This window comes from Panicum virgatum, chromosome 2N (assembly GCF_016808335.1).
Source record: "Panicum virgatum strain AP13 chromosome 2N, P.virgatum_v5, whole genome shotgun sequence".
Taxonomy (NCBI): domain Eukaryota; kingdom Viridiplantae; phylum Streptophyta; class Magnoliopsida; order Poales; family Poaceae; genus Panicum; species Panicum virgatum.
Genome location: NC_053146.1, coordinates 8,381,120 through 8,408,128, shown reverse-complemented (window position 1 = coordinate 8,408,128; position 27,009 = coordinate 8,381,120). Strand labels below are relative to the sequence as shown.

At 45.9% G+C, this 27,009-nt stretch overlaps 1 protein-coding gene across 1 annotated transcript; it reads right to left on the bottom strand.

Moving 5' to 3' along the window:
• Nucleotides 1-774: 774 nt before the first annotated feature.
• LOC120659651 (rRNA biogenesis protein RRP5-like) lies at nucleotides 775-25,749 on the bottom strand. Its single transcript, XM_039937854.1, has 40 exons — nucleotides 25,308-25,749; nucleotides 24,968-25,179; nucleotides 23,509-23,649; nucleotides 23,240-23,416; nucleotides 22,547-22,643; nucleotides 21,875-21,987; nucleotides 21,659-21,781; nucleotides 21,508-21,579; nucleotides 21,292-21,384; nucleotides 21,030-21,140; nucleotides 20,803-20,925; nucleotides 20,314-20,502; nucleotides 20,128-20,202; nucleotides 19,812-19,948; nucleotides 19,410-19,544; nucleotides 18,524-18,663; nucleotides 18,308-18,373; nucleotides 12,032-12,138; nucleotides 11,875-11,955; nucleotides 11,728-11,802; nucleotides 11,546-11,647; nucleotides 10,807-10,960; nucleotides 10,605-10,732; nucleotides 7,962-8,045; nucleotides 7,771-7,871; nucleotides 6,799-6,952; nucleotides 6,635-6,709; nucleotides 6,410-6,560; nucleotides 5,260-5,872; nucleotides 4,877-4,937; nucleotides 3,926-4,071; nucleotides 3,667-3,850; nucleotides 3,494-3,592; nucleotides 3,092-3,423; nucleotides 2,832-3,008; nucleotides 2,479-2,575; nucleotides 2,245-2,400; nucleotides 1,904-2,140; nucleotides 1,738-1,821; nucleotides 775-1,247 (listed from the first exon to the last, which is right to left on the bottom strand). Exons 1-40 carry the CDS (start codon nucleotides 25,504-25,506, stop codon nucleotides 1,125-1,127), a joined length of 5,724 nt encoding a protein of 1,907 aa, XP_039793788.1. The 5' UTR covers nucleotides 25,507-25,749; the 3' UTR covers nucleotides 775-1,124.
• Nucleotides 25,750-27,009: the final 1,260 nt, after the last annotated feature.

Below are 27,009 nucleotides of genomic sequence, written 5' to 3'. Positions count from 1 at the left end.
AAATTTCTCTAACCTCCACAAAATTTATATATGGAAAATATATTAACATCTCTCATACAAATTAAATGAAGCATACGAAACTAAATTGATGTTGTAGATGTCAGCATTTTTTTCTATAATTTTGGGCAAGGTTAAATTTTTGTACTCAGGATAAAACTTACAAAGCTTGGAGGAAATGATTTCAAATTTCAATACCGCAAGCTTCTAAGAACAGAATTTTGCTTTTCAGTCCCAATCCCTTGTTTGGTTCATAGAGGTAACTAAGAGAGGGATGATTAAGATGGAATTCGAATCCTCTATTTGTAAAGTTGTATAGTCAAGTTGGACATCTAAATTCCGGTGTCTCATCCCACCCAAAACTCTCTTAATATTATTATTATCAAAATCTCCGCAGATTAGGAATTCAAAACCCTTAACAGCAATGGCACATAGGTGTAAAATTACTACCATGACAACGAAGGAATTTTACAATATTTTATGGAAGAGAAGACATGGCATAGAAGAGATGATTTTTAAGTTTTGTATAGAAGAATTCTGTACGTGCCCACCAGATAAAGCAACCAAGACTCCGCAGTTCCTATAACAGCTTTTCCCCTATAATGCGCGGGACCCTTCAATCTCATGCAAATCCGTGACCCTGAAACGAGTACAAACCAGAATGTACGGGGAAAACTTAAGACTTCACTTTTGGAAAGAATGCAACTCTCCAAACGAAAAAAAAATGAGAATTAAAAATAGACACCCTGACTTTCGGGTGAGGCATGTGGGACGAGATTGCAATCTTCGGAACCTAAAAACTTTTTAAGACAGTTCAGTTTTTTTCTTTCAAACAATCGGCATTTTCATCATTCTTATCACAACAACGTTCAATAGGTATGCCTGTCGACTGGATACAAAATATTGCTCCTCAAATCACGACAGGGAAGTTCCTAATATTCTGTCTTACTCTGTCATGATCAAAATTGTGGACTTGATGTATTAACAAATCCTCCATTCTTGGCCACATGTCTCCGGACATTCTGATTCTGGCCGTGTGAGCATCTTACTCCTGGAAGCAAAAATCAGTGTAGCAAGTTGTATACTGCATCGCCAGTGGTGGCAACCGTTCAAACTCAGCGGTAGGTTTACTGGCTTTGTGACGGCAGCGAACTCTCAACATATTGCATTGCCTTCTGCTGCACATGCTGAATCCTTTCATTGTCTTCACCCAGCGATTTCTCGAACTTAAGGTACTTCTTGAACAAAAACTGCAACACATTGAAAACAAAGATCAGTCAAAAATTATTAATGGTCCCTTTTCTTATAGCTTTTGACAAGAAAAATATCGAGAACTGCAAAACCATAGCAGAACAAGTAACAATCCATCCATAAGTGATCACTGTTTGCCTAAACGACACAGTGGTACACCGTTTCCATTTAATAGGTTATTTTGACCGTTTAAACAGCCATTTTGCCAGTTTAAATACCCGTTTTGCCCAAACAATGGGCTATACGGCGGATGACCGACTGTTTACCGTTTAGCGTTTAGGATAACACTCAAGTGATTCAAGAGATCACACCAGCATTACAGCAGAAGAAACAAACATATGCTAGAGTTTAGCAAAGAAATAAAAAAGAAAAATAAGTAATATTTCTTATTGAAGTTGCACAGTGAGAGCAGTTCTGACTGAAGTTTGTGCATATAGTTCTTATTCATATAGCAATAAAATACTAAAGTCCATGGGAAGGGAGCCAAACCTGCATCTTTTTTGGAGGTAGGGTAAGACAAGTAGCCCTATCAAATAATGCTCGTATAACTTCTATGTCACCAAGGCGGATTTCCTACAAAATGTAAATATATGTAAAAGAACTTGCATGATTTGAGAACACTACAGATGACACGTTTGATATATGAAGTCCTTACTTGGTCTAGATAAACACTCCAAAGATCCGTTCTTTTCGGGTACTCCCGTAAGATTAGTTCAAATCTGGACCTTCCTTCATCAGGCACCCCACACTTGAATTCTAGAATAGCTGTCTGTGAGAGGAACTTTATACGCTTTCTCTGTGGCAAACTTAGAAGGGCACGATTTACAACAGCTTTGATGTACTCAACATCCTTGCCTTGCTTGAGGGCAAACTGAATACGGCACAACCATATCTGCAGTTACATTATACAAAGTCATAATTATGTTATTCTCCAGATAAAAATAGGAAATAGTTCACTACCTCTTCCGCTAAAAAAAATGAAGCTAGCAAACAAACCTTGCAAGAAGTTTTGAATCTCTTGGTCATTCTATCAAGAAGTTCATCTGCAAGTTCGTACTGCTCAGTCCTCTCGTACAGTGCAAGAAGAGCCAAGTGCAACTTTTTGTGATCACAATATTGCAAGGCTCTTTGGAATACCTTCTTGACAGCATCCTGGTGTACATCAACAGATGTATCAGTATATCCAAGTACTACAATAGAAAGGAACACAAAAATATAGCTCAATTTTACCTCCCGTGGGCTCCCATATTCATTTTCCAGATTAAAATACGCTACCCAGACATTAAGTCTCTCCTCCTCTTCTCTGGGGATTATTGTTTTTAAAGCCCTAAAACAACAAGGGAAATTGTAAAAGATGCAAACTGATGCAGCCAAAAAGTTTGAACAGTAAAAAAGAAAAAAAACATATAATTTTAATCCACAGGAAACAAAAGGTAAGTCCCCAAAAAAATGCTTCAACAAGGAAAATCTGCATCCTTTGGAAACAAAACCAACAGAAAACTACCAGATGATAAAAGAAAACTACTTATCACAAATATTATTCTGAACAATATTAGAAATTATGTTTTGGACTGCAGACAAACCTCTCAGCAACTGCACGTGCTTTGTCAACATCTGCGAGATCTAACAAACATGCCATATATTTTATCCAGACAAAACTACTATTCGGAGAGCTCCTGACTAACTTCTCAAAATCATCTGGAGTTCTTGGTATATCTCCCTGTAAAGCCCTTTCCTCCAAGGCACTGATTTCTAATTCCCTGTTGAAAACCATATAAGCATGTAAAGTCTGATGTTTGTCAAAGAAACAAGGTCATAGAAGTAGAATGAAATGTATGGATACCTTTGTTTCCTTGCTTCCTTCTTTAACCGTTTATCGCTTTTTTTATCATTCGCTACAGTTCCATTCGCAATTTCATGACCCTTATTACTATTATCCTCTAGGTCAGAACCTTCAGATTCATCCAAGGAGACCTGAAGAGGCAGAACAGAAGCCCTTGGTTCTGCTGTGGGATGAACTAAAGTTCTGTTGTGATATCCAGCCATCTGAGGGGCAATGCTGATGTCCATAGGAACAATTTCATCATCCTCATCATCATTCACCCCAGCCGCCGGACCAGAATCGAAGTATGATTTCTTCATTCCAAGGGATACTCGGTGCCGCTTCTCATCGATCTGAATGCAAAGTAGCAAACTTTAAAATGCGCAACGGCAAGAAGAAGGCATGACAAAAGATAGACCCTACCTTCAGAATTTTAGCTTTAACCATATCACCAGCTTTATAACAAGAGTTAATATCAAGGACTGGCTCATCAGAAAGTTCTGATACATGACACAGACCAACCTGCAAAAAGAGTAGTTATAAAATGGTATACACAATAATTTCAAAAAGCTGTGGAGTCTAATGACAACTCATACCAATTCACTGCTCCTAATTGTGATAAATAATCCAAAGGATTCAACCCGCTTAACTTGGCCGTCAATGATGTCCCCAACATGCAAATCACTATAATTAATATCATCTGGCTTTTCTAATTTGCTACCACTGTTCTTCCTAAGTGATGCTTCAACTCTCCCTGATGATGGGTCCGCAGACAAGACCCTGCAGTTTTTTGTCAGATTCAACGGAGAATATATTTGTATTTTACATGAGCATTTGCAAATGGTAAGATCTCACCTTCCATGTACAAGCTTTCCTACGGGGAAATCCTTCTGAGGATTTTCAACATATTCGTCTGATAAATTTGACAGGGTAATCCTAGCCTCAACCATTCGAGAAAGGATAATAAAACATCCTTTGGAATTAACATTCTTCACATATCCCTATAGTGTTAATAGGATAAATTACATCACTTCAAAATACAGAAGATACATTTCATAATAAATGGTCACTGAAAAACTAACTTTAGTTCATGGCATACTACCGTTCAACAATAATAGATATATAAAATAAAAGCTTAACATCTTGTATTCATTTATGGATGATTTTTTTTCCAACAGGTAGCGAGTAACCTTTGGAAAGAGGTAAAAAAACACAGGTGTTCTGATATCATAGAATATAGAGAATTTGCCCAGAGTTACTGTCTTTTGCCACTGACACTATTTACAGCTTTTGTTCGAATAAATACATTGTGTTTTTCAGGAATGATAAAACTGTATATGTTATATTAAACTGATATACTCCATCCCAAAATACAAGTCATTCTAGGAATTTTGTTACAGATTAACAAGGAGGTAAAATGGCAATGTTAACCCCATATTTGGCACAAATTGATTCTTGCATGCGCATGTACTTTTTAAATAGGGTAAAATGACTTGTTTTCTGGGACATATTTTGAATTCTAGAATGACCTTTTTTGGGACGGAGGAAGTTCGTTAGGTAGTGTTTGTTTGGAGGAATCTGTTGGGATAGAGCCATTCCATCCTGTTTTTTTGTAGTGTTTCGTTGAAGAATGTTGGGATGGACTCATCCCCTAAAGAGGAATATTCCTTGAAAATTTGGGATGAGATGGTTCCAGAAAAACGACCGGACAAGTGTGTCCCTCCCTCCCTCCAAACGCTACCATGTTACTTTAGTTTAAAAAACTTACAAATGAAAGTACATTATTACAACAAATGGGGGGAATACCTTAATCTCAGTTCCAGGAAGCAGTTCCTCTATCTTCTCAACATGAGGCATACAAGTTGCCCTATAAAACAATTCATGGTGTAAATGATAGTGGAAGTAGTAGTTGTTCTTCTGGACAATGTAATTACAAGATGGAACAAGGGCTTGCTTGGCTGCATGGTAGTGGCTCAGGATTTTATCTCCGAAAGTGAGACATCTGGGTGAATACTCAATATTCAAAAAGACAGCTACCATCAGCTAGAGCTAATAGCTTAATACTACATAGATATCAGTTTGGAGTAAAATTTCATTTTTTTTAAAAAAAAGAAAGAACACTTATATAAAGTAATAATATTGTTCATTAATATCTCGTTAATAAGAAAATCATGACAAAAAGCACTTACCCATCATCAAATAGACTTGAATCGCTAGAATATGTGCGTAGGTTTGATGAACGGAGTGATAGATCAACTCGAAGAGATCCTTCAGACGAGCGGCTTACAGATATGACCTTGCACTTCACAAATTGACCCTCATGGAATCCAGACAAGGGTTCTGCCACCCATGAGTCGACAATTTCAGTATAATGAACCCTTCCATGAAGATGAGGTCCGATCTGAACAACAAGCCCACCAACACCAGGTAGAATTTTTTGAACACGTCCACCAATGATATCTCCTTGTTTTGTTTGTTCAACCAAAGAGGACTCTGATTGTTGTATTTTGTCTATATTATGTTGTGCACATTGGTTATCAAGTGCTTTTATCCTAAGCAATCTTTTCTCCCGGTTCACACCGATAACACGACCTTTTACTGCTTGGCCGACACTGAAACGCTGCTGGAACTCCTTTAGTTCACTGGGCTCAGAAGAACTATCAAGAATAAATAAATGGGCCATAACATTTCTTGATACAGTTAACCAGACCCATTCCTTATCCACCTTGACAACATAAGCATGCACAACAGCATTCGTGGTGTGATTTAGTTCTTTACGAGCAGTTGATTCCTCAAACTCACCTGGTTCAATTTCCAGTAATAAAGATCCAACAATGAGGAAAGAAAACCATGTCAAACATTAAGAAACACAGAAAGGTAACAATGCAAAGCAGCCAGCACAGGATTTGAGTTATGGATGATCCAAAGTAAGCCGAATGACATATAATAGCCGATTGTTTATTGATGGACTATGGATAAAAGCCCCCACCCCTCCCACTATAACACCTGGGTTTTATGGTAGGGTTGGCTAGGTGGGGTGCGCTAACATGGTACCAGAGCCAAAGGTCCCGGGTTCGAACCCGCCTGGCCACGCATTTCCGCTGTGCGATTTCCCCTGCGCCTCTCGTGTGCTGAGACCTGCTGCGGGCTACGCCGGGCACTAGACCTGCTGCGGGTTACGCCAGGCTCGCACGCCGTAGGGGGAATGATGGACTATGGATAAAAGCCCCCACCCCTCCCACTATAACACCTGGGTTTTATGGTAGGGTTGGCTAGGTGGGGTGCGCTAACATTTATTATGGAACATACAAATTTGAGAAGACTACAAGCAAAGCATACCCTTAAGCATAGACGGTCTAATAGACAATTCCCATTTGAAATTTTTGCCACTCTTTCCAGAAGGTTCAGCCTCTGCAACAATTCTGGCGGTAAGCTTTTGCCCGATTCTGAGTTTACTAAAGGGATGCTCAGCAGAATCCTCTTCAAGAACCTATCAGAAATGTATCACTAATTAGTGATTAGCCAATATTGCATAAGAAATCTCGAGTAAAGTCTGATTTCTACCTCGGTAATATGAATTCTTCCATGAAGATTGGCACCAAATTTCAGTAGAAGTTCTAGTGGTTTGATATCAATAACCTGTCCAAAGGATTTGTGTAAGCGGAGTTTCCAAACACAGAAAATGGAAACAGTTGACAACTTTAGGATCTGAAATGAAAATAATTGACCTCTGCTTCAACAAGTGACCCAACTTTGTAGTCAGATTTCTTCTTAGCCCTTTTAGAACCAGAGAGGCCAGAATTCTGGGCAGATGCCTTTGGGAGCAGGATGAGCCTTCCAGAAGGGTCAGAACTTGGGGTATTTCCAACAACCACAGTAATGCTACAATGAAAGCAAAGAAAAATAAGAAAACAAGTGGGTGACACAGTTGAAATAAGAAATAATGATATGACTATGTATCCTTCAACAGTGGCTTTTTTTAGATCATTAACTTCAATGTCCATAAACATCAAATTCATAAATCCGGGACAAGATTGGCATCGTAGGCTGTGCCAACATTTCTACTTCCATTTCCATTCAAAAAAATAAGGCATGGTTTGATTTGCCAGTCTCCAAAACTAGACTTGGCTCTTAATTTCTGTTATAATCATAAGAAAGTATATTTAAATGTCAATCCAATGATATAATTCTCGTAAAAAAAATCCATATCACGTGCCGCTAATTGTTGATTGAAAATTACAAGGTTTGACTCAAAATATGTGCACGCCTAATAAAATGAAATGGAGTACCAATCAAGTGTCTTCTTTATTGTTTCGTTCACATGTTCCTGCTTAAGCTATGACAATTGCAAGCTCGAGCAGATATTAAATATGCAACTCCAAAGAGTTTATATCAAGAGACTGATTATAACATTTTTCTGTAGTGCTACAAATAGAAAGGCTCAAAGTTCCTTCAGAGTTAACGTCAAAGCTGAAAAGTAGGGTTACTTAAATTTTACTCCCTCCTTCCAAATTATAGGTTGTTTTTGCATTTCTAGGTACATAGTTTTTGCTATGTATCTAGACATAGTGTACATCTAGGTGCATAGCAAAAACTATGTACGTAGAAATGCCAAAACGACCTATAATTTGGAATGGAGGGAGTAACAGCTAACAATGACAAAAAAATGAATTCGAAATTGGCAAAGTTCCAAAAATTACCGTTGCCCATTATCATAGTGGTGGCAGGGAAGCAGCTGTGAGTTGTAATCCATCAGTGGTGCAAAACCAATTGCATAGTTGTACTCGGGGATCGAAAGAACCTGGATTAAATAAAAACACAAGAGTAAAATAAATTGCAATCAGCCTATTATTCAACAAAAAAAATCGGTCAAATGGAGTAATTTGCACACCGCATAGCTCTCTTTGACCATCTCTACAACTGCATTCACTTCCTCATGCAGCTCCAAGTCTGCAACTGCAGCCCTCTGGCGTTTCTATAAAGTGCAAAGAAGGAAACATAATGTAAGTCTTGATAATACATGAACAGGAGTGAATATAATAAAAAAAACTGCACCTTGTACTAATTAAAACATAAAGAAAAATTGCAGACTGAGTTCTGGATTAAGTGCGATGATATGATCCAGAGTTAATCTATAGTGCCCAAAGCCAATGTGCACAAGCTTCTAACTGTTACAGTTGAGGAGAGGAAGAGAGAGTGAACTATCTAATTGTATTGAGAGAGGCCCTTTGGGCATATATAGAGTACAAGAGGAGACCCCAAACCCTAGACTAAAGTACAATGACTATAATACCCTTAACACCCCCTCTCAAATGCAACGTGAATGCAATGACGTTGCATTTGGAGAGTTGACACTAAGCACTAGACTCAAAAGAAACAAGGAAAAGATACATCCAAGTCTAAAATCTTGATATCATCGAAGCGTGCAACTCTTGAACATGTCATGTAGATGAGCTCCTCCACAAGAGGGTATTGCCTTCACAAACCAGTACTTGAGCAAATACCTCGAGTCTTCACAAACCAGTACAACAACTCCTCAAACACGAGCCTTGTTTTGGAGACTTGAACTTGACAATAACTTGAGATGTGTCAAACCAGCCAAACGAAGAGGAGAGAGTTCACTGCTGCAAGACGGCAGGCAGCGAGATGACATGATGATGATGACGACGACAAATAAATGGCCATTGATCAAGATGTGGAGCAAAACGGCTCCGAAAGGGACCAAGAGGGCAAAGGTCGCACCAACAATGACGACGTCGGTTAGCGAATCGACGGGATTCAACTAACCATAAAATAAAACAAAGATAATGGCTGATCTGACAATGGAATTGTGGAAATACACGGCTTCGACGAATTGAACGAATTTGTGAACTTGGTTGGGAAACCGAACATAACAAAGATTGATATGCTAGCAGAAGCATGCAGCTGGGATACGATTCGCTGCAGCAAAGAACACATTTAAGCATCAAGCAAGGACTGCTAGCAGCTGATATGGATGGACACATCACACATGTGGACTGAATATACTGAAGAAGAAAAAAAAGGACTCAAGGCAGCAGCAGATGACAGCAACAGGCACAAGCAAAATATGAATTGCAGTAGATGGACACCAACAGCAGCAGAATTACGGAGCAACGAAATTGGACTTGGATTGGCGTGGATGCAGATGCAAGTGCAACGAAGCAAAGCAATACTACCAGCAGCTGCATGTGCGAGATCAATTTCAGAACGGGCCTCCAGCAGCAGTAGCAGCAAGTAGCAGAACAGAGCACCGCACCGCACAGCACGATGACGGGGGACTGGGGGCAGGGCGACGGGCCTATGCTGCCCCCAATCCGAGCGGACAGGAGCAGAGGGACGAGCCCCTTCTCCCGAGAAGCGGCAACAAGCAGCAAGAGGAGGGGCGGCGGCAGGGGATGAACTGCAGCCGGTCCTCTGCAAACAGAGAGAACAGAGGAGGGCGGACGGCGCGAGGACGAGCCGGCGGGGACAGGCGGACGAACGACGGGGAGTCCGCGAGCAGATCGACGACGGGCAGCAGCTGCAGCACCCCCCTTCCGGCGGCCGGACGAGCGGAGATGGAGGCGGGGCGGAGGAGCCCCGACGGCGGCCGGACGGGCAGCGCTGGACGGACGCCGCGGACTGAAGATGGCGGCTGCACAAGCCGGCGGCCACTGCTCCCGACGGGTGGACGCGGGCAGATGGCGGGGACGAGCCGCGACGGGCGGCGCAGAAGGAGGCCGCGACAGCGGTGCAGGAGGCCGCGACGGGCGGCGACGAAGATGGCCGGCGGAGGAGGCGGAGGCGGCCGGATCCGCGACGGGCAGGGTTTGCTGCTCCCCTCCCGCGAGCAAATCAACGACGGGCGGCTGAAGAGGAGGCCACGACGGCGCGGACGGGCGCCACGCGACGGCGCAGATGGATCCGCCGCGATGGGCGGCGGACAGAGAACGGCGGCGCCGGATCCATGAGGGGGAGGGGCTGCTGCTCCCCTCCCGCAAGCGGATCGATGGCGGATGGGGACGGATCCACGACGGGCAGGGGCTGCTGCTCCCCTCCCGCAACTGGACGGATCTTGCTGCTGCTGCTATGACTCAATAACCAAAAAAATGGGTTTGGGTCTGGAGGATGCCGCCCCCAGGAGCAAGACGAAGCTCCCAGGGGCAGCGCAGCGGCGACGACGAGGGTGGTCGGCCGGATCAGAACGATGGCTGTGATACCATGTTACGGTTGAGGAGAGGAAGAGAGAGTGAACTATCTAATTGTATTGAGAGAGGCCCTTTGGGCATATATAGAGTACAAGAGGAGACCCCAAACCCTAGACTAAAGTACAATGACTATAATACCCTTAACACTAACAATCACCGCACATATGAAGGGCATAACAGCAAGTAATATATAAGCCATAATAAATTATGCACAAGACGAACAAGCATGTAACCTATTTCAGGTACATTCAATACCTAACCTGTGCACAGTGCATGCCTGGCAAGGTATATGACTGATAACTTTGCACCAAAGGTACAACCATTACCTTTTTTAAGCCAACATTTCTGGCACTACTGATTAGCTCTGGTTTAAGGGATAAGTTAACAACTCCATCTGACAAATCCAAAACAAGACCCTTCACAGAAGATCCCACTTCTAGAGTACTGCCACTGACTGCAAAAACAGAAAGAAAAAATTAGCATGATTGTACATCGGAATGTTAATATCATGAATGGAGAATTACTTACGTTGATGATGTTCAATTAAACCAACAACATCTGGATGGTCATTGAAGTTAAGGATAATACCATATTCTTCTATTGCTCCCACCTCCCCCTTAACTAGGCTACCTATGCCAAAAGCATGAGCCCAATCATGGCTTGAGTGCTTCAATGCTGCAATCTATATCACAGAGGTAGCCACAAATGACATGTGTGTGTTAAAACATCATTACGAATGAGCTTAACATATGAGGATCATAAAAACTAAGATACAAAAGGTACATCAGTTAAAAGTCCAAACTCTTTAAGTAATGAAATTTTATTACAGAGGTACTGATGGTGGTATTTTAATCTAAACCCTTAGTTATTGAACAAATTACCCTGCTGACCAACAGGGTCATATGTCCAAAAATTATCACTAATGACACGAAGATCCCACAGCAAACTCACCATGTCCTAGTTTATCTTGTAGAAGACCAACATCTATCCAATATGCACAAGCACATGAGTAAGATGCCCCATGTGTACAAATAAAAATGAAAAGGAACTAGCAATTGAAGAAACAAAGAAAACAAGAAACAACAGTTACAACCAAGGAAATAGCCATTAGCTAACCTGGTCCCCGCAAGAGAATATTAATTACTTAGCAGGTTCCACAAAAATCTCACATGCCCACACATCGAAGCCACTACTATGACAAGCTACCAGAAGATCAATGAAAACTTTCTTCTACATGAAATAAGAGGTACTTGTATTTTATTATAACCTTCTGATCCAAAAGAAAGTATCCTCGAATAAATGAAGAATCCGCTGATGAGCACATTGACTGTTGAAGTGAGAGTTTTACTCTAGCAGTTTCTGTGTTTACCTATTAGGGGGAGGAAAAACAAAGATTTAGAAGAACACAAATAACACAGGATATATAGACCAGGAAATAGGGAGACATACACTGAGTATATGACTCTGAACTGACTGGCCAACATAGAACACGTCAGAAAGCTTTTCTACCCGCCTATCAACTGCCTTTGTGAAACAAGAAAAATTAGACATTCTTTTCAAAAGAAAGAAAGAAAGGCAGAGTTGAAATTTTCTTACTTTGTCCTTGGGAGAGAAACCAGTCAAATGTCCAAGAAAGCGGACAAAACAACCAGCTTCTATGATGTTGCAAATATAACCCTAAGAAAAAAGAACTGTCAGCTGAGTTGATCATTAAAGGCTTAGCAAAAATAAATACAGAAAAATAAAATGTTACATGAACTACAGCTCCAGGATGCATCTGCAATATCTCTGAAGGAATGTCACTTGCGCTATTGATAAGTGAGTGCTTTGCTGAAAGGATTAAATTTTGGCCTTCAATATCTGCAGAATATGGTATTAGAAAACCAGAAGGGAAATTAGCAATGTGAAATCCATCTGATGTAAACCAAAAATGCATCACTAAGCAACTGCAAACAACTATCAGTATGATGACAACAAGCAGACCAAGACAAGCTACAAGAGTGCATGCACAACCGTGAACGGAAAATCTGCCATTGTAACATTATGTTCACTCTTTCATAAGCCATACATGATACTCTTGTAGATATTGGTAACGATACTATTGGAGAGAATATTTTCTGTATTCCTCCACCCCTAGAAGGGTGGGTATATATAATACCTACACATGGGCCTCTATACACATGGGCTCAATATACTCCAACACCCCCCCGCAGTCTGAACTACCGGCGCAGCGGTGTTCAAGACTGGACAACAAGAAAGCTAACACTCCCCCGCAGTCTGAACAACCGACGCAGCGGTGTTCAAGACTGGACAAAATGAGAGTACAAGTAGAGCACAAAAGGGCTAATACCCCCCCCCCCCCCCCCCCCCCCGCAGCCACAACTAGCCACCGGCTACGTTGAGGCTGGATCGAAACTCCGAGAAGGTCGACGAGGGCAGCCCCTTGGTGAAGATGTCAGCAAACTGGGAGGTAGTCGGGACATGGAGTACCCGAACATCGCCGATGGCGACTCTGTCGCGCACAAAGTGTAGGTCGATCTACACGTGCTTCGTCCGCTGATGCTGGACGGGGTTGGTGGAGAGATACACGGCCCTGACGTTGTCGCAGTAGACGAGCGTGCTCTTGGCGAGCGGGCTGTGGAGCTCCGCCAAGAGCTGTCGTAGCCAGGACGCCTCCGCCACGCCGTTAGCGACAGCCCGGTACTCCGCCTCGGCACTGGAGCGGGAGACAACCGGCTGCCGCTTGGACGACCAGGAGACCAGGTTCCCGCCCAGGAAGACGGCGTAGCCGGAGGTGGAGCGACGAGTGTCCGGGCAGCCAGCCCAGTCAGCGTCGGTGTAGACCACCAGCTCAGCAGAGGACGAGTGGTGAAGTACCAGGCCGAGGTCCACAGTGCCACGGACGTACCGGAGGAGACGCTTCAGCGTAGCAAGGTGTGACTCCCGGGGATCATGCATATGGAGACAGACCTGCTGAACAGCGTAGGTGAGATCCGGCCTGGTGAAGGTGAGGTACTGCAAAGCGCCGACCAGACTCTGGTAGGCAGTAGGATCATCCACCGGAGCACCCAGATCAGCAGACAGATTCGCCTGAGTTTCGACTGGAGTGGAGCAGGGCTTGCAATCAGTCATCCCAGCCCGCTCCAGAATATCGAGGGCGTACTGCCGCTGGTGAAGGAGAAGACCAGACGGGCGAGGCTCAACAGTGACGCCCAAGAAGTGGAGCTGACCGAGATCCTTCATAGCAAACTCCAGCTGCAGAGAGGAGATGACACTCTGAAGCAACTGCTGACTGGAAGCTATGAGCACAATGTCGTCGACATATAGCAGCAGATAAGCAGTCTCATCCCCACGGCGGTAGATGAAGAGAGACGTGTCAGACTTGGCCTCGGTGAATCCCAGTGTCATCAAGAACGTGGCGAACCGAGAGTACCAAGCCCGAGGAGCCTGCTTCAGTTCATAGAGAGACTTGTTGAGCCGGCAGACCATATCCGGACGACTCGAGTCCACAAATCCCGCTGGCTGAGAGCAGTAGACAGTCTCTGACAAGGTGCCGTGAAGAAACACATTCTTCACGTCCAGCTGGTGCACAGGCCAAGTGCGCGAGAGCGCAAGCGATTGGACCGTGCGCACCGTAGCGGGCTTCACGACCGGGCTGAAGGTCTCATCATAGTCCACACCAGGCCGCTGAGTGAACCCCCGGAGAACCCAGCGAGCCTTGTAGCGCTCCAGTGTGCCGTCAGCCCGACGCTTATGCGTCCAGATCCACTTGCCAGTCACCACATTGCAACCAGACGGGCGCGGCACGAGGGCCCACGTCTGGTTGGCAAGAAGAGCCGCGTACAACTCTTCCATCGCGCGACGCCAGTGAGGATCCGCCAAGGCGTCGCGGACAGAGGAGGGTACCGGAGAGACCTGCGGCTCTCCCTCGGTGGCGGAGAGAATCGCGGCCTGGGACACCATCCGCCGAGTCACCATGGGATGGATATGCCGAGGATCCCGATGGAGGACCGGCGGGTGGTACACCTCAGGCTCAGCTCGAGAGGGAGCCGGAGCAAGCGGCGGCGGCGGCGACGGCTCCGGTGTCGGCGTCGCAGAAGCCTCCGGAGCAGTAGGCGGCGCCGGTGCCGAACGACGCCGGTACACCTGCACCGGCTGAGCGTACCGCTCAGGTGCAGTGGAAGGCACCGGGGCCGCGCGTGGCGCAGCGGGAGACACCGGGTCCGTGCGCGGCACGACCGGAGGTCCGGGGGCCGCGCGTGGCGCGACCGCGGGCACCGGGGCCGCGCTCGGCGCAGCAGGGATCACCGGAAGTGGTGCCGGTGCGCCGGAAAAACCTGCAGGAAAAGAACAGACAGGTAACGGTGGCTAAACCACCGGGTCAGTCGGAAACAGAGACGCGAGCTCGGGATCAGAAGGTGTGGAGGAGGTGGAGTAGGGGAAATCCGACTCGTCGAAGACGACGTGTCGGGAGATCAGAACGCGGCGAGAGGTGAGGTCAAAGCATCGATACCCCTTGTGGTCAGGGGAGTACCCAAGGAACACACAACGTGTCGAGCGGGGCGCCAGCTTGTGAGAAGCGGTGGCGGAGGTGTTAGGGTAACACGCACACCCGAAGACCCGAGGGTGATCGTAGCGAGGAGGGGTACCGAAAAGAGCGTGGTGTGGAGTGGGAGCAGGAGAAGCAGTGGACGGAAGGCGGTTGAGCAGGTAGGTGGCGGTGTGGAGGCTCTCAGCCCAGAAGCGCGGGGGGAGAGAAGCCTGGATCAGAAGGGTGCGCACGACGTCGTTCGTCGTGCGAATCATCCGCTCAGTCTTGCCGTTTTGAGGAGAGGTATACGGACAAGACATACGCAGCTGAACACTCCGAGACAGGAAGAAAGACCGGGAGGTGGAGTTATCGAACTCCCGCCCGTTGTCACACTGGACGGCCTTAACGGTGAGGCCGAACTGAGTGGACACCCAGGCAAAGAAGTGGAGGAGGGTGGGGAAGGTCTCAGACTTAGCGCGCAAAGGGAAAGTCCAAGAGTAATGAGAAAAATCATCAACAATGACTAGATAATATTTATAGCCAGACATGCTGAGAACAGGAGATGTCCACAGGTCACAGTGAATGAGATCAAAAGCATGCGCATGCGAAGAAGAAAAAAAAAACGGAAGTCTAACATGACGACCTAACTGCCACGCATGACAGAGGTGCTCAGCAGGAGCCCTAGTACATGGAACATCGGTACTACGGCGGAGCTAAGCCAAAACGTCGCGGCCGGGGTGACCAAGCCAGCGGTGCCAGGTGGTGGAAGAAGGCGTCACGGCAAAAGCAGAAGACGAAGAAGCCGAAGGTGAGGCAGCGGAAGCAGGAAGCCGAAGAGTGTAAAGGGCCCCGGGCTGTCACATCAGAGAAGTGGACCCCGGGAAACCGAATCCTTCACAGTAAGACCAGAGGAGTCAAATTCGATAGAACAGGAATTGTCAACAGTAAACTGGCGAATAGAAAGAAGGTTGTGAACCATTTGAGGTGCAACAAGAACATGAGGAAGACGAGGAGCAGAACCCACGGCGGTGACAGGAAGACAAGACCCATCACCAACCATGATAGAAGAAGGACAAGAGGGGTGTGGGGGTCGGACAGAAGAGAGGATACCAGCATCGGGAGTGGTGTGGAACGAGGCGCCCGAGTCGGCGATCCACTCGGTGCTGGTCGGCAGCGTCAGTCCCATGGTGCTGAAGGACTGCGCCAGAGCGGCCTGGTCCCACCCCCTAGGCCAGGTCGGCAGCTGGCTGGGCTGAGCGGGCGGGGTCCAGGAAGGCGCGAAGAGTGGAGCAGCGCCAGTGAACATGGCCGTCGGCTGGAGCTGAGGACGAGGCCCCCCTCCCGGACCCTGGAACGGCCACATCGAGATGCGCCCTGACCATGGGTTGCTGAAGGATGGCCAGGGCGTATCTCCAGCGGCAGGGGCGGGAGCCGGAGCCGGTGTCGCCGCGCCGCCCCGACGGCCCCCACCGGTACCGGTGTTCCCAGAAGCAGGGCCACCAGTGCCACCACCACCACCCCGTCGCCGGCGACGTCCACACCCCCCCCCCCCGGGGGGGTCCTCCGGTCTGCCCGGCGGGAGTAGCACCAAGGAGGGAGGTGGCAGGAGCAGTGGAGGCCGGTGGAGTAGCAACGAGCGCGGCGGGGGTGGGCGAGGACGATCCGGGCGCGAGACCCCTGGTGATCTCGAGGGCGAGGTCGTCCCGGACCTGCAGGAAGGTGGGGAAGGGCCTCTGGCGGGCGATCCAGCCCTTCAGGTGGTCATAGGTGCTGCTCAGTCCCCGTAGGACATTGAGCACCAAGACCCGATCGGACACTGGATCCCCGAGGTCGTGAAGAGCATCGGCCATGCTCTTCATCCGCCGGCAGTACTCACCGACGGAGAGGTCCCCCTGCACGAAGGTGCGAAAGGTGGCGTCGAGCTGGAGGGCGCGGTACTCGGCGTTGCCGAGGAACTGCCCCTCGTGCGCCACCCAGGCCTGCCGCGCGGTGCCGCCGTGTGTCCTGACGAGGTCCTGAAGATCCAGGGAGATGGTCCCGAAGATCCAGGACAGGGCGACGCTGTCGAGGCGCAGCCACGTCACGTCACGCGCCGCGATCGGCGAGTCGACGAGGACGTGGTCGTCGAGGGCGTAGCGGCGGAGGGTGAGGAGGACCTGGTCCCGCCAGCGGTCGTAGGGAGGACGCGGGGTCGAGGACGGAGACCAGAGCCCTGATGTTCTGGACGCCGGCCGCCTGGAGATGGAGCTGGGCGACCATGGGGTCAGTCGGGTCGTACCGAGCTCCAGATCCAGTGGGCGGGGCGTGGTGGGAGGAGGTGCCGTGCTCGGGGTCGACGTGCTGGCCAGAGGAGACGCGGAGGAAGCGCTCCGCCTCGGCGACCCGGAGGGCGAGGGCGTCGGCCGTGGCGCGCTCGCGCTCCCAGGCGAGGGCAGCTACGCGGACCCGCTCCTGGGCCGCCGAAGCTTCCGACTTGGCGGTGAGGAGTGCCGCAGCGAGAGCGGCGTCGGCCTGCTGCCCACGGAAGGCGGCGGCGGAGAGCGGCGCATCCATGGGAGGCATCCTGAGCTCGGGCCACATGGGATCGACGGCGGCCGCGGCGACTGCGGGCTGCTTGCCGGCAGCGATCGCGGCTCGGAGGGCGGTGACGGCGACAGCGGCGGCGACGTCGTCCTGAGTGGCGTCAGATGGCCCATCCGCGCCCGCGCCTGCGCCAGGAACATCCTGGGCGGCGGCAGCGGCGGTCTGGGCGGCCGCAGGCCCTGCCTGGGCGGCGGCGGCGGCCCCACCCACGGCTACGGCGGCGCCAGGACCGACCGGGGCGGCCAGTGCAGCAGCCCCAAGGCGGATCGGGCCAGGATTGCCCGCGCCGGCGGCCGCAGGGCCTCCCGCGGCTGCGCCCGCGCCGGGATGACCCACGCCGGTGGCTCCAGGACCCGCGATGGCGGCGTAGGACGTCCACGGGCCTCCCCGAGCCCCGAGCGCGGCAGCAGCAGGGGAGGAAGGAGGCCAGGCGGCGGCGCCCAGCGCGCGCGGCGCAGGGCCTCCTGCGCCCGGAGCAGAGGAGGGAGGGAGAGGAGGGAAGGAAGAGAGGGGAGGGGAGGAGGCCGGCGGCGCCGGCGGCCGGCCGGCCATGGCGGGCGGCGGCGGCTGCGGGATGGACGGGAGAGGAGAGGAGAGGAGAGGCTAAACCTAACCCTAGGCTGATACCATATTGGAGAGAATATTTTCTGTATTCCTCCAACCCTAGAAGGGTGGGTATATATAATACCTACACATGGGCCTCTATACACATGGGCTCAATATACTCCAACAGATACAATGTTTTAAGAATTTCTTTGCTACCATTTCCATATTGAAAGGTAAAGCCAAAATTAAAATCAGAGACTGTAAATGTTCTAAACGTCAAATATTTATGAAAGGGGAGCACAGGACAGCAAGAGGATCATTCTTTTTAATATGGTTCCAATAAGAAATGAAGAAGTTTGTTGACTTCACCGAGAACTAGGAGTTTGTTGAACTCATGCCCAGGTTTAAGCAAATTCTTCAACTGAGCAGCTTGACCTAATGAAAAAAAAAACTCAGTGGTTAGAGCACTAAAGATATTATGAATAAACAGCCACAGAGAATATAAGTGCACCCACAAGAGGGAGGGAAATTTCTTGATTCAACAAAATAGTTACAAATCACGTAACATAATAGATGAGGGTATACCATGATGGTCTGCCAAATGTTCATTTAGTATTGTTCCCTTGGAGAAGCCATTTACACTGACAACAACAGCTGCAGGAGTAAGTCGTTCCACCACACCAGAGACAATACTTCCTAACTTTGCAGTATCTGCTGGAATAAACCTACATGGGGCAAACATAAATGCGAAAGGGGTTAAAGTGTAAAGCTACAAAATATGAGAAATGACCATTCTGGAAATTCCATACAAATTCGAAAACAAAGCAGAGAACTAACAGGAACTTTTCCTTGTTCAAAGATGAAATTTATGGTTGCCAGATGGGAGCATTACCCAAAAAGGGACTCGAAATCAAAGAAATTACCCAAAATATAGAAGGTCGAAGACACAGCTTTGACATCATGTGGTAGAGGTGTGCAGTTAGACCATTCACAAACAATTTTCGATGCTTATGGAAAACTTCAGCGCATAGTACACCAACAAATGAAAAGTTTAAAGGTACCATGTAGATAACTGGTGATACTATAATATTGTCCTGATGAGCCTAATTATTTTCTTGGTCCACAGAAGGTCAAGTTGTTCGTCTCCATCATTTTTAGTTTCTCCATCAAAATACCATTGTCAAAACTGGCAAGTCGTTTTAAAGCCCCACCATATCATCCTATTTACCTAAACATGAAAAATACTAATATGCTGAGCCTGGATCTCCAATTCTCCACTGATGAGAATTAAGACTTCTTAATATTAAAATCAAATAAGTCTTCAAAGACAAGCAGAAAGATGGCAGGAAATGCTCAATGAAAGAATAAACTTCAAAGAAATTCTAAAAATATATGCTTGGCTGTCATGTCAAACAAAGCAGTTTAATAATAGAGCAGGAAAATAGAAACAAACAAGCATGACAGAACTCACCTATTATGAGATAGGATGAAACTAACATTTATTCTCCTTGAAGCAGGGAGCACATTGATAATTCTACATTTGACGACTTGCCCAACATGATAAACATTTTCTGCTTCAGTTCCTGCCTCTAATCCAAGCTCAGATCTGATAGCAATTCAAAAGGAATCAAGAAAGCAGATGATTCAGAATCATATAATAAATAAATCATATAAAACTGCGAAAAATAGTGTTTAATAAAACAATGGTACCAAGAACAGTAAAGGCCAGCCACCCTCAAAGCCAGATACACACTACTAAAATAAATAAGTGCAACCATCACTTAAATTTTATCTAACATGTAAGTTTGTAGCAAAATCATGATTCACAGCACCAAGCTGACCTACTTCAGAAGTAGGAAATGAAGAAACTAACCTGCTAACAAAACCCTGAACTCCATTATAGAATTTTACAAAGCAGCCGTGCTTTTCGATTTTTGTAATCCATCCATGAGTGACTAAACCAATTTTAGCATCAGCATACGATGCTAGCACATCAAGTTTTGATTTCACCTGAAATAGATCCATAATTTTATTACTGGACTCAGAGAAAACAAAGAACAGATATAAAAAGGATTATGAGCTCTATCTTTGATTCTTCTTATCTAGAGAAGGATTAGCAGGGCTTTAGAAAATAACAATATGTACTGTTGTAAATTAGGTTCTAGAAATTTTCAATAAGAACACAGTACCAGAGACTTCTTGTATGTCACTGTAACTCTCTTGGATTTGCAACCCAATACACGGAATAGAAGCTCGGCTCCAGCCTACATGAACAAACGCAGTTCATTAATCATCATATTCAACATGTTTTAACATAGAAATTTCATTTGCAAATAATTGGAAGAGGAATGAGCAACAAGATATCACAACAGCACCTTAAATTTCTTTGGTGGTTTCACAACATGTTCCAACTCTGACATGTGGGGAAGTGGGCAAAGTGCTTTCACACCACTGGAAAACTGTACAATTGCACCGAATGGCTCAACAGTAGCAACCTTAGCTCTCACTAACATTCCAGGTTTAACATCATCATGAGTGAAAACAGACCCTTCAAAAGCGCTGTCCTGCGAACACATAGAACATAGAGATCCTCATGTAACAAAGTTGACTTGCAACAAATATCAGTTGCCGATATTACCATGCAAATATGATTATTCACAACACTATAACTGTTTTAAACCAAATGAAAACCGATTAACAGATTGCCAAAAGGGGTGTGACAAGAGCTAAAAAGCATAAAATACCTGAGTATAAAATAAAAATAAAAATCCAAGGGAAATAAATCAGAACATAAACTGTGTATTTCCAGTGTCCCCTTTGACAAATAGCATCACTAAGAAAAATTAGTGGCCTGAGGTAATTACTTTTACGGTGCCTATTGCAACCCCTTCAAGATTCCGCACTCCAAGTATACGGATGCGTAAGCTACTGCCTTCCTTAAACTTCTTCTCCAAGTTCTTCACATCCTTGTCTGAGACATCATATATCTGAGGATCAGGTTGCAATATCAAAATATTAGAATTGAGTCCATGTGAGCTCTACATCATTCCACACTGATGCACAACAAAATATTCATTAAAGTTTCACATACACTAATAAATCCAGGTGATGGAGTTGGAGAAGGTATTTCAAGAAAAAGACCAGCCTTTTTATCTACCCTCAACACCTTTGACTTATCGTAGATATCTCCAGCTTTTACATTCTGCATATAAGGAACAATCACCAATCAAGAAAGAACACTGAGCAATATAAAAGCATTTTCACTGTTTTCTACTGAAGCCAACTTTACAGGAATAAAGGGCAATATCCAAGAATGCATCGAACTGATTATTACACAAAACCAGACAACTTACAATAGGGGGCACATCAAGATGAAGTAGATGTTTGTTCAATGTAAGCCCAACTGCCCTTGTTGATGGATCAACGAATAGGATCCGCGCGTTTACCTAAAAGTACTTGCAAATCATTTATCCAAAATAATCAAAGAAAAGAAGAATCTTACATTGCAAAATTGTAGGGATCATAGCCATGACAATTAACAATAATGTAAAGAAGAAATTATTGAATACCTTCTTATTGTTACTGTAATCATCTTTCCAATTACCAGAGGGAAAGGGATTCGACAAATTAAAAATGTCAACCTGGCAAGAAAACAAAGATGCCATGAAATGATAATACAAACCCAAAAAATTGTCACTAAACCGTTAAGAAATCACTTACTGTTCCACTAAAATAAGTAAGAAATGATAGCATGACTCCATTTTCAAGAATTGAATGTACACGTGCATTAACCATCATCCCAGGAATCAAATGATCGATGGAAAGGCCTTTTAGATCTTTAATCTATACAGAAACAACATAAACAAAAATTAGAGATAACTCAGATCACAATAAAACTAAAGATCACTAAAGAGCATTTGTAGTGCTTTGCCATACAACAGATTTAGAAAGCAAGTCTTCATCTGAACTCAAGTGAACAATAGCCCGAGTTTTGTCAATAGACTTCACAACACATTGTATCAGTTGTTTGCGCTCAATCTTCACATTTTCTGTTCAAGAGAACAAACAGTTAATGAACTCCTGAGTACCTCCCAAGAAATGATATCACTATCAGAATTGGGAATGGGGAGACAAAGAACAAACAAAGTTTAAGTATACAGCCCATAATTAATTGAGTATCACAAATTACAATAATGTTTGTCCTCCTAGCAAGCATAAAAATATATAGAGAGCAGTCTACAGTTACATAAGTAGCACAACTACATTTTATATACTCCAAAGTATACCTTGTAAACTGCATGCACCAAAGAAACTCTGAGAGTTAAACTGATTATATGCATAAGTACAAAAAAAAAGAAAAGGTTTAGTTCATTTGTATTTTTCCCACAAAATGTAATCATTTAGAAATAGAAGTTTTGAAATGTACACAACTATGTAACAAGAAGCTCATAAGTTACTAAGCCTACCAGAAAAGGGAGTGCTGTTCAAACAAAAAGAGAGAGAACAGAACTCCTAGATTTTTGCTATAGCAAAATGCACGGTTATTTAAATATGCCAAGGAGAAAGACCAATTTATCACGATCTGATTAAGCTACTGCTTAAGTATACCTTTGTCAGCCTTTTGCATAAATCCACTAAAGGATGGTACTCCAAAATGAAGAATGTAACCATGGTCCTCAACACTTTTAACTTGCGCAATAAGTACCTACGGAAACGTGTCATTAAATAAAAGAATCAGATCAGACTTTAACCAGTTCAGATGGGAATTACTCCCTCCATTATTTTTGTTTGATGTTTTAGACCTTCATAGGCTCCATGATGCGACTTTGGCCCCTACTTTTATAACTTTACATCAATATCGATCATCGGATATTAAAATGAACTTTTTATGAATGCAATTATAGTAATACAATTTTCGTATAGGAAATCCCGATGGTTTTAAACATATTAATGGTCAACTTTAGGAAGTTGACAGCACAGATTTTAGGAAGTTTGACACTTTGACTGTACATCCTAAATATATGCTCCAGACATATCTGCAAGCTTGAGTGCATGCCCTAACAAGTGATTCTGATTTTGCATGTGCCCCAATTTTTTTCCGAAAAATATCAAGTTCTGCTTCATTTATCATTTCAGTAGAATAATCAAATTATTGAATAAAAAACAAACACTGAAATAATTGTTAATTACAAAATAAAGCACACTTAGAACAAAGGTACGCAATGGAACATAGATGATTTTTCTTCTCCAAAAATCTCAGCTGATGTCAAGAACATCTGGAGCAGGGTAATTAAAAATTACCATTCCTTCTTGCAAGGCATCCAGAGAAAGTCCCTTGTACAGCTGACTTAATCGCAACGATAGCCAAACCCTTCTGTTTACTTTTCCTTCTTTCTTGTCATCATCAACTCGCATGACAATACAAGGAACAAGTTGACCAACATGAACGACTTCAGCACATATACTGTTCTCGTTATCCTGAAGAACATTATCAGTTGGACTCAGCATATAGCAAATTGCTGACAAAGAAACATCAATTATGTAATAATTTAAGAAAAGCTGACACCTACCTTACGATTTTCTTGCAAAGCAATATCACATACATCCTCTGAGCGCACAAACCCTCTCATTCCACCAGGTAGACTTAATACAATATCTTTTTGGTTAACCTCAGTCACAACACCCCAGAGCTTCATGTTTGGTGAAACATTCTGGCAAAAGGAAAAAAAACATTGTTACCATTAGATGCCATTTTATCACATGTTCCAAACATTTCAAGGTAAAAAAAAATCAGAATAATAACAGCAACATCACCCGATGCATAGCTAGCAATATAACCTATCGTCTCATTCAAAGGAACCAATGGCACCCCTGCAAGCCTCACCTCACCTAATGCCATGAGCAATCCGCACATTGCACTACATTACCTTGCTTCGCATCACAGAGCATAATTTGTACAATATCCCAGCAACTGCAACTGAAACCGTCAAAAACAGGCTAATCCAGTAACCTTTTATGAATAGTGTTTAGTTCCAAAGTATGACATGGATTGAATGGGATGTGTGTCAGCATGTGTTTGTGTGCTACAGGGCTTGAATGGTCACCCGCCCATCTGAGATGCTTCCGGGAATGCATTGACAAATATGTGTGATCTCACCAGTACTCAGTAGACCAAACATGCCAGACCTCAAAGGCTCAAACAGTATCAGAGAAAAGTGGCAGCATAAAGGTGCCTGGCTACCAAAGCCTTCAAATAATTCTGTGCTTAATTGGACCAGGCCAAAAATAGATAATTAATCTAAAACATGCTGTGTGTACCTTTGTGAGGTTGCTGCTCCAAATTTCAAACTTGCTAAAGGCTTAATAAAGTGGATGAAAAAATATGCATTGTGCACAAGTGTGGTGCGTGAGACAGAATGGAAAAGACCTCAAGAACTGTGTGATCCAGATTCTTGCTGTTTTTCTCTCAAAGGTTGCCGGGCAGTAATCAACATGACGCTGCATCTATGAACCCAGTTCATGCTACCAGGTAAAGATAAATGCATGTAGCAATTCAATGGTCCTTTCGGCATTCTGAAATTTTAACTAGCATTAGCCTACTCTACTTTTCCATGGCACTTTGAAAGCACACTCCAGCTGCCTGGCATGTGCTGTCAAGGCTTCAAGGCTGTTAGGCATATGACTACCGGAATTTGGGTGGGAAAATCCCTAACGGTGTCCTGCAACTGAACTATTGGAGCGAATCACACATTACAGCATTAGGATGTACAGCATTCCATTCTACCATGTAAGGTTTTACTACAACCTGACAGCCACTTACTATAACAGGTTGTATATTTGTATTTTCGAGGGTAGATTACATGACAGACTCATTAAAATTAAGCTTGTACGGTGTTTTCTGATTTCTCTCTAATCACCAGATAAACGAGCAGTTGAATGTGTGGTTACCAAGGTTACAAACCTATGATGCAATTCAATTAGAAGGCCAATCACATTCCTACAAAGCAACAGAGTTTCAGAGGGCAAAACCTTCACTGTGATGCGATTAGCAAATCGTGGGAGCTTCCCGGTGGTGGCCCCGCCGAAGAGTGTCCCCAAGTCATCATCCGCGCCAAAACCAGACGACTCGTTGACCTTCCTCTTCCTCTTCCCCTTCCCCTTCTTCCCCTCCCTCTCGAAATCCTCCTCAGCCTCCGCGCGTGCCTCCGCCACCTCGTCCTTGCTGAGGAGGCTGCGCCCCCCTGCACAGCATCCCCAAAACGCACAACAACACATCAGCGCAGAGCAAGCAAAATTGGCACGACGCAAGCTGCAGAAAAAGGGGAGCGAGGGAGCGGGGGCGAGGGAGGACGCTCGGCTCGATGCTTACCTCGCGGGAAGTCAGCTTCGTCGGACGCCGCCGCGAGGATAGCGGCGGAACCCGGCTGCTGCCGCTCCCCGTCGCCATCCCCTTGCTCGGCGGCCGCCTCCTCCTTGCGGTGCTTTTTGAACTGCTTGCAGTCGGGGCGCAGGTCGGTCTTGCCTCCGGCGCCCTTCCCCTTCTTTCTGTCGCCGCGCGGCGGCGCCATTGCAGCGAGAGACCGCGCCTACTTGCTTGCGAAAGGCAAGAAGCTTATATTGTTCCTAAAATGGATAAAAAAAAGAAGAAGAAGAAGAAGAAGCCGCGCCGGCGCTGGTTCGCTGCGGCTATCCCTACAACCTCGGCGCGCACGCTCGTGGGCCCGTGGCTCGCCTGCGCCGCTCGCCGTCAGCGCGGAGTCGCCGCCGTGGGGGGTAATGAATGATGCCGCCTCCTCTGCTTGTGCTCGTATAGGGGGGGGGGGGGGGGGGGGGGGGGGGGGTTAGGGTTTTAGGATGTCTCGGGCTGGGCTTAAGGTTTCGGAAAGCTGTGGGCTGTGTGATGTTTGGGCCATTCGCTTCTGCTCGCAGAGGCTGGCCCAACTTGAGAGGGGCGGAAGTGAACGGGTAGAACGTGTTTTTTTATTTCGGTAATGCTTCGACTCAGGGTCTGTTTGGGACCGTCACCCACAAAATCGCGAGGCTTCTCAGATCCAACTTGCTACGAGGGAAACATGTGTACTGACAACAAGCAATTCCAAGGAAACATTTTAGTGCAAATTCCATTACAAAGAGGAGTTTACCATGCTTATTCGAGAAACATTAGCTTTTTTTCTTATTCGAGAACCATTTGAGTGCCATCTTTTTCGTGACTACTTATTGACACACATATGGACCACATAAATAATCAACGTTCCAGAACTATCAAAATTACTAATCATGTCTAGATGTGAACACGACACATATGAGGATGACCACGATGCCATATATCCCTTAGCTGGCCAAGGACTAATTAAGGTTGACTTGATGAATCTCGTGGTGAAACGTTTGATGGGATGGAGACGGCCATCGTTCTCTCTTTGATGCACTACTGCAAAAAATCGAGGCGGGCAAAAACGATTAAATGGGGTGCTTTTCGGATCATCCTCGGATCAAAGGTCATGATAAATGATCTATTTTCCGAAACGGTTTGATGCCTGCCTCAATTAATTAAATAAATAAAGCATGCTGAGCCCATCACGAGCCCATTCCCCGTGCCTCGCGCGTCCTCCGCCGCAGTCCTCCGCCCTGCGTCCCGCGTGCCCACCGTCGTCCTCCGTCCGGTGTCCCGCGAGCCCACTGCTGTACTCCGCCCTCCTCCTCCGCTGTGTCTCGCACCTCGCAACGGAGCCGAACTCGAGGCCGCCGAACCCCGGGGGAGAAGGATGCGGAGGCGGCCGCGGAGGAGATGGGGAGGTGGTCATGTGCCGCCACTCCTGCCGGCCCTGCGCATGGAGAGGGAGGCCACCGCCGCGCGCCTCGTGTGGAGAGGGAGGCTGAAGCGTCCCCACATAAGTAGAGACTAAATGTGATACAAATATCGGTCCCAGGAGGTTGATAACACATTTATTCAACAGATGGTACAGTCACCGTAAAAACCTCCGAGGAGGCGGACACTCGATACAAACGATAATAAGTAATAAAACAGCTACGGTGATACACCAAAGCACGACCCAGACAGTCTCCAGCTCAGG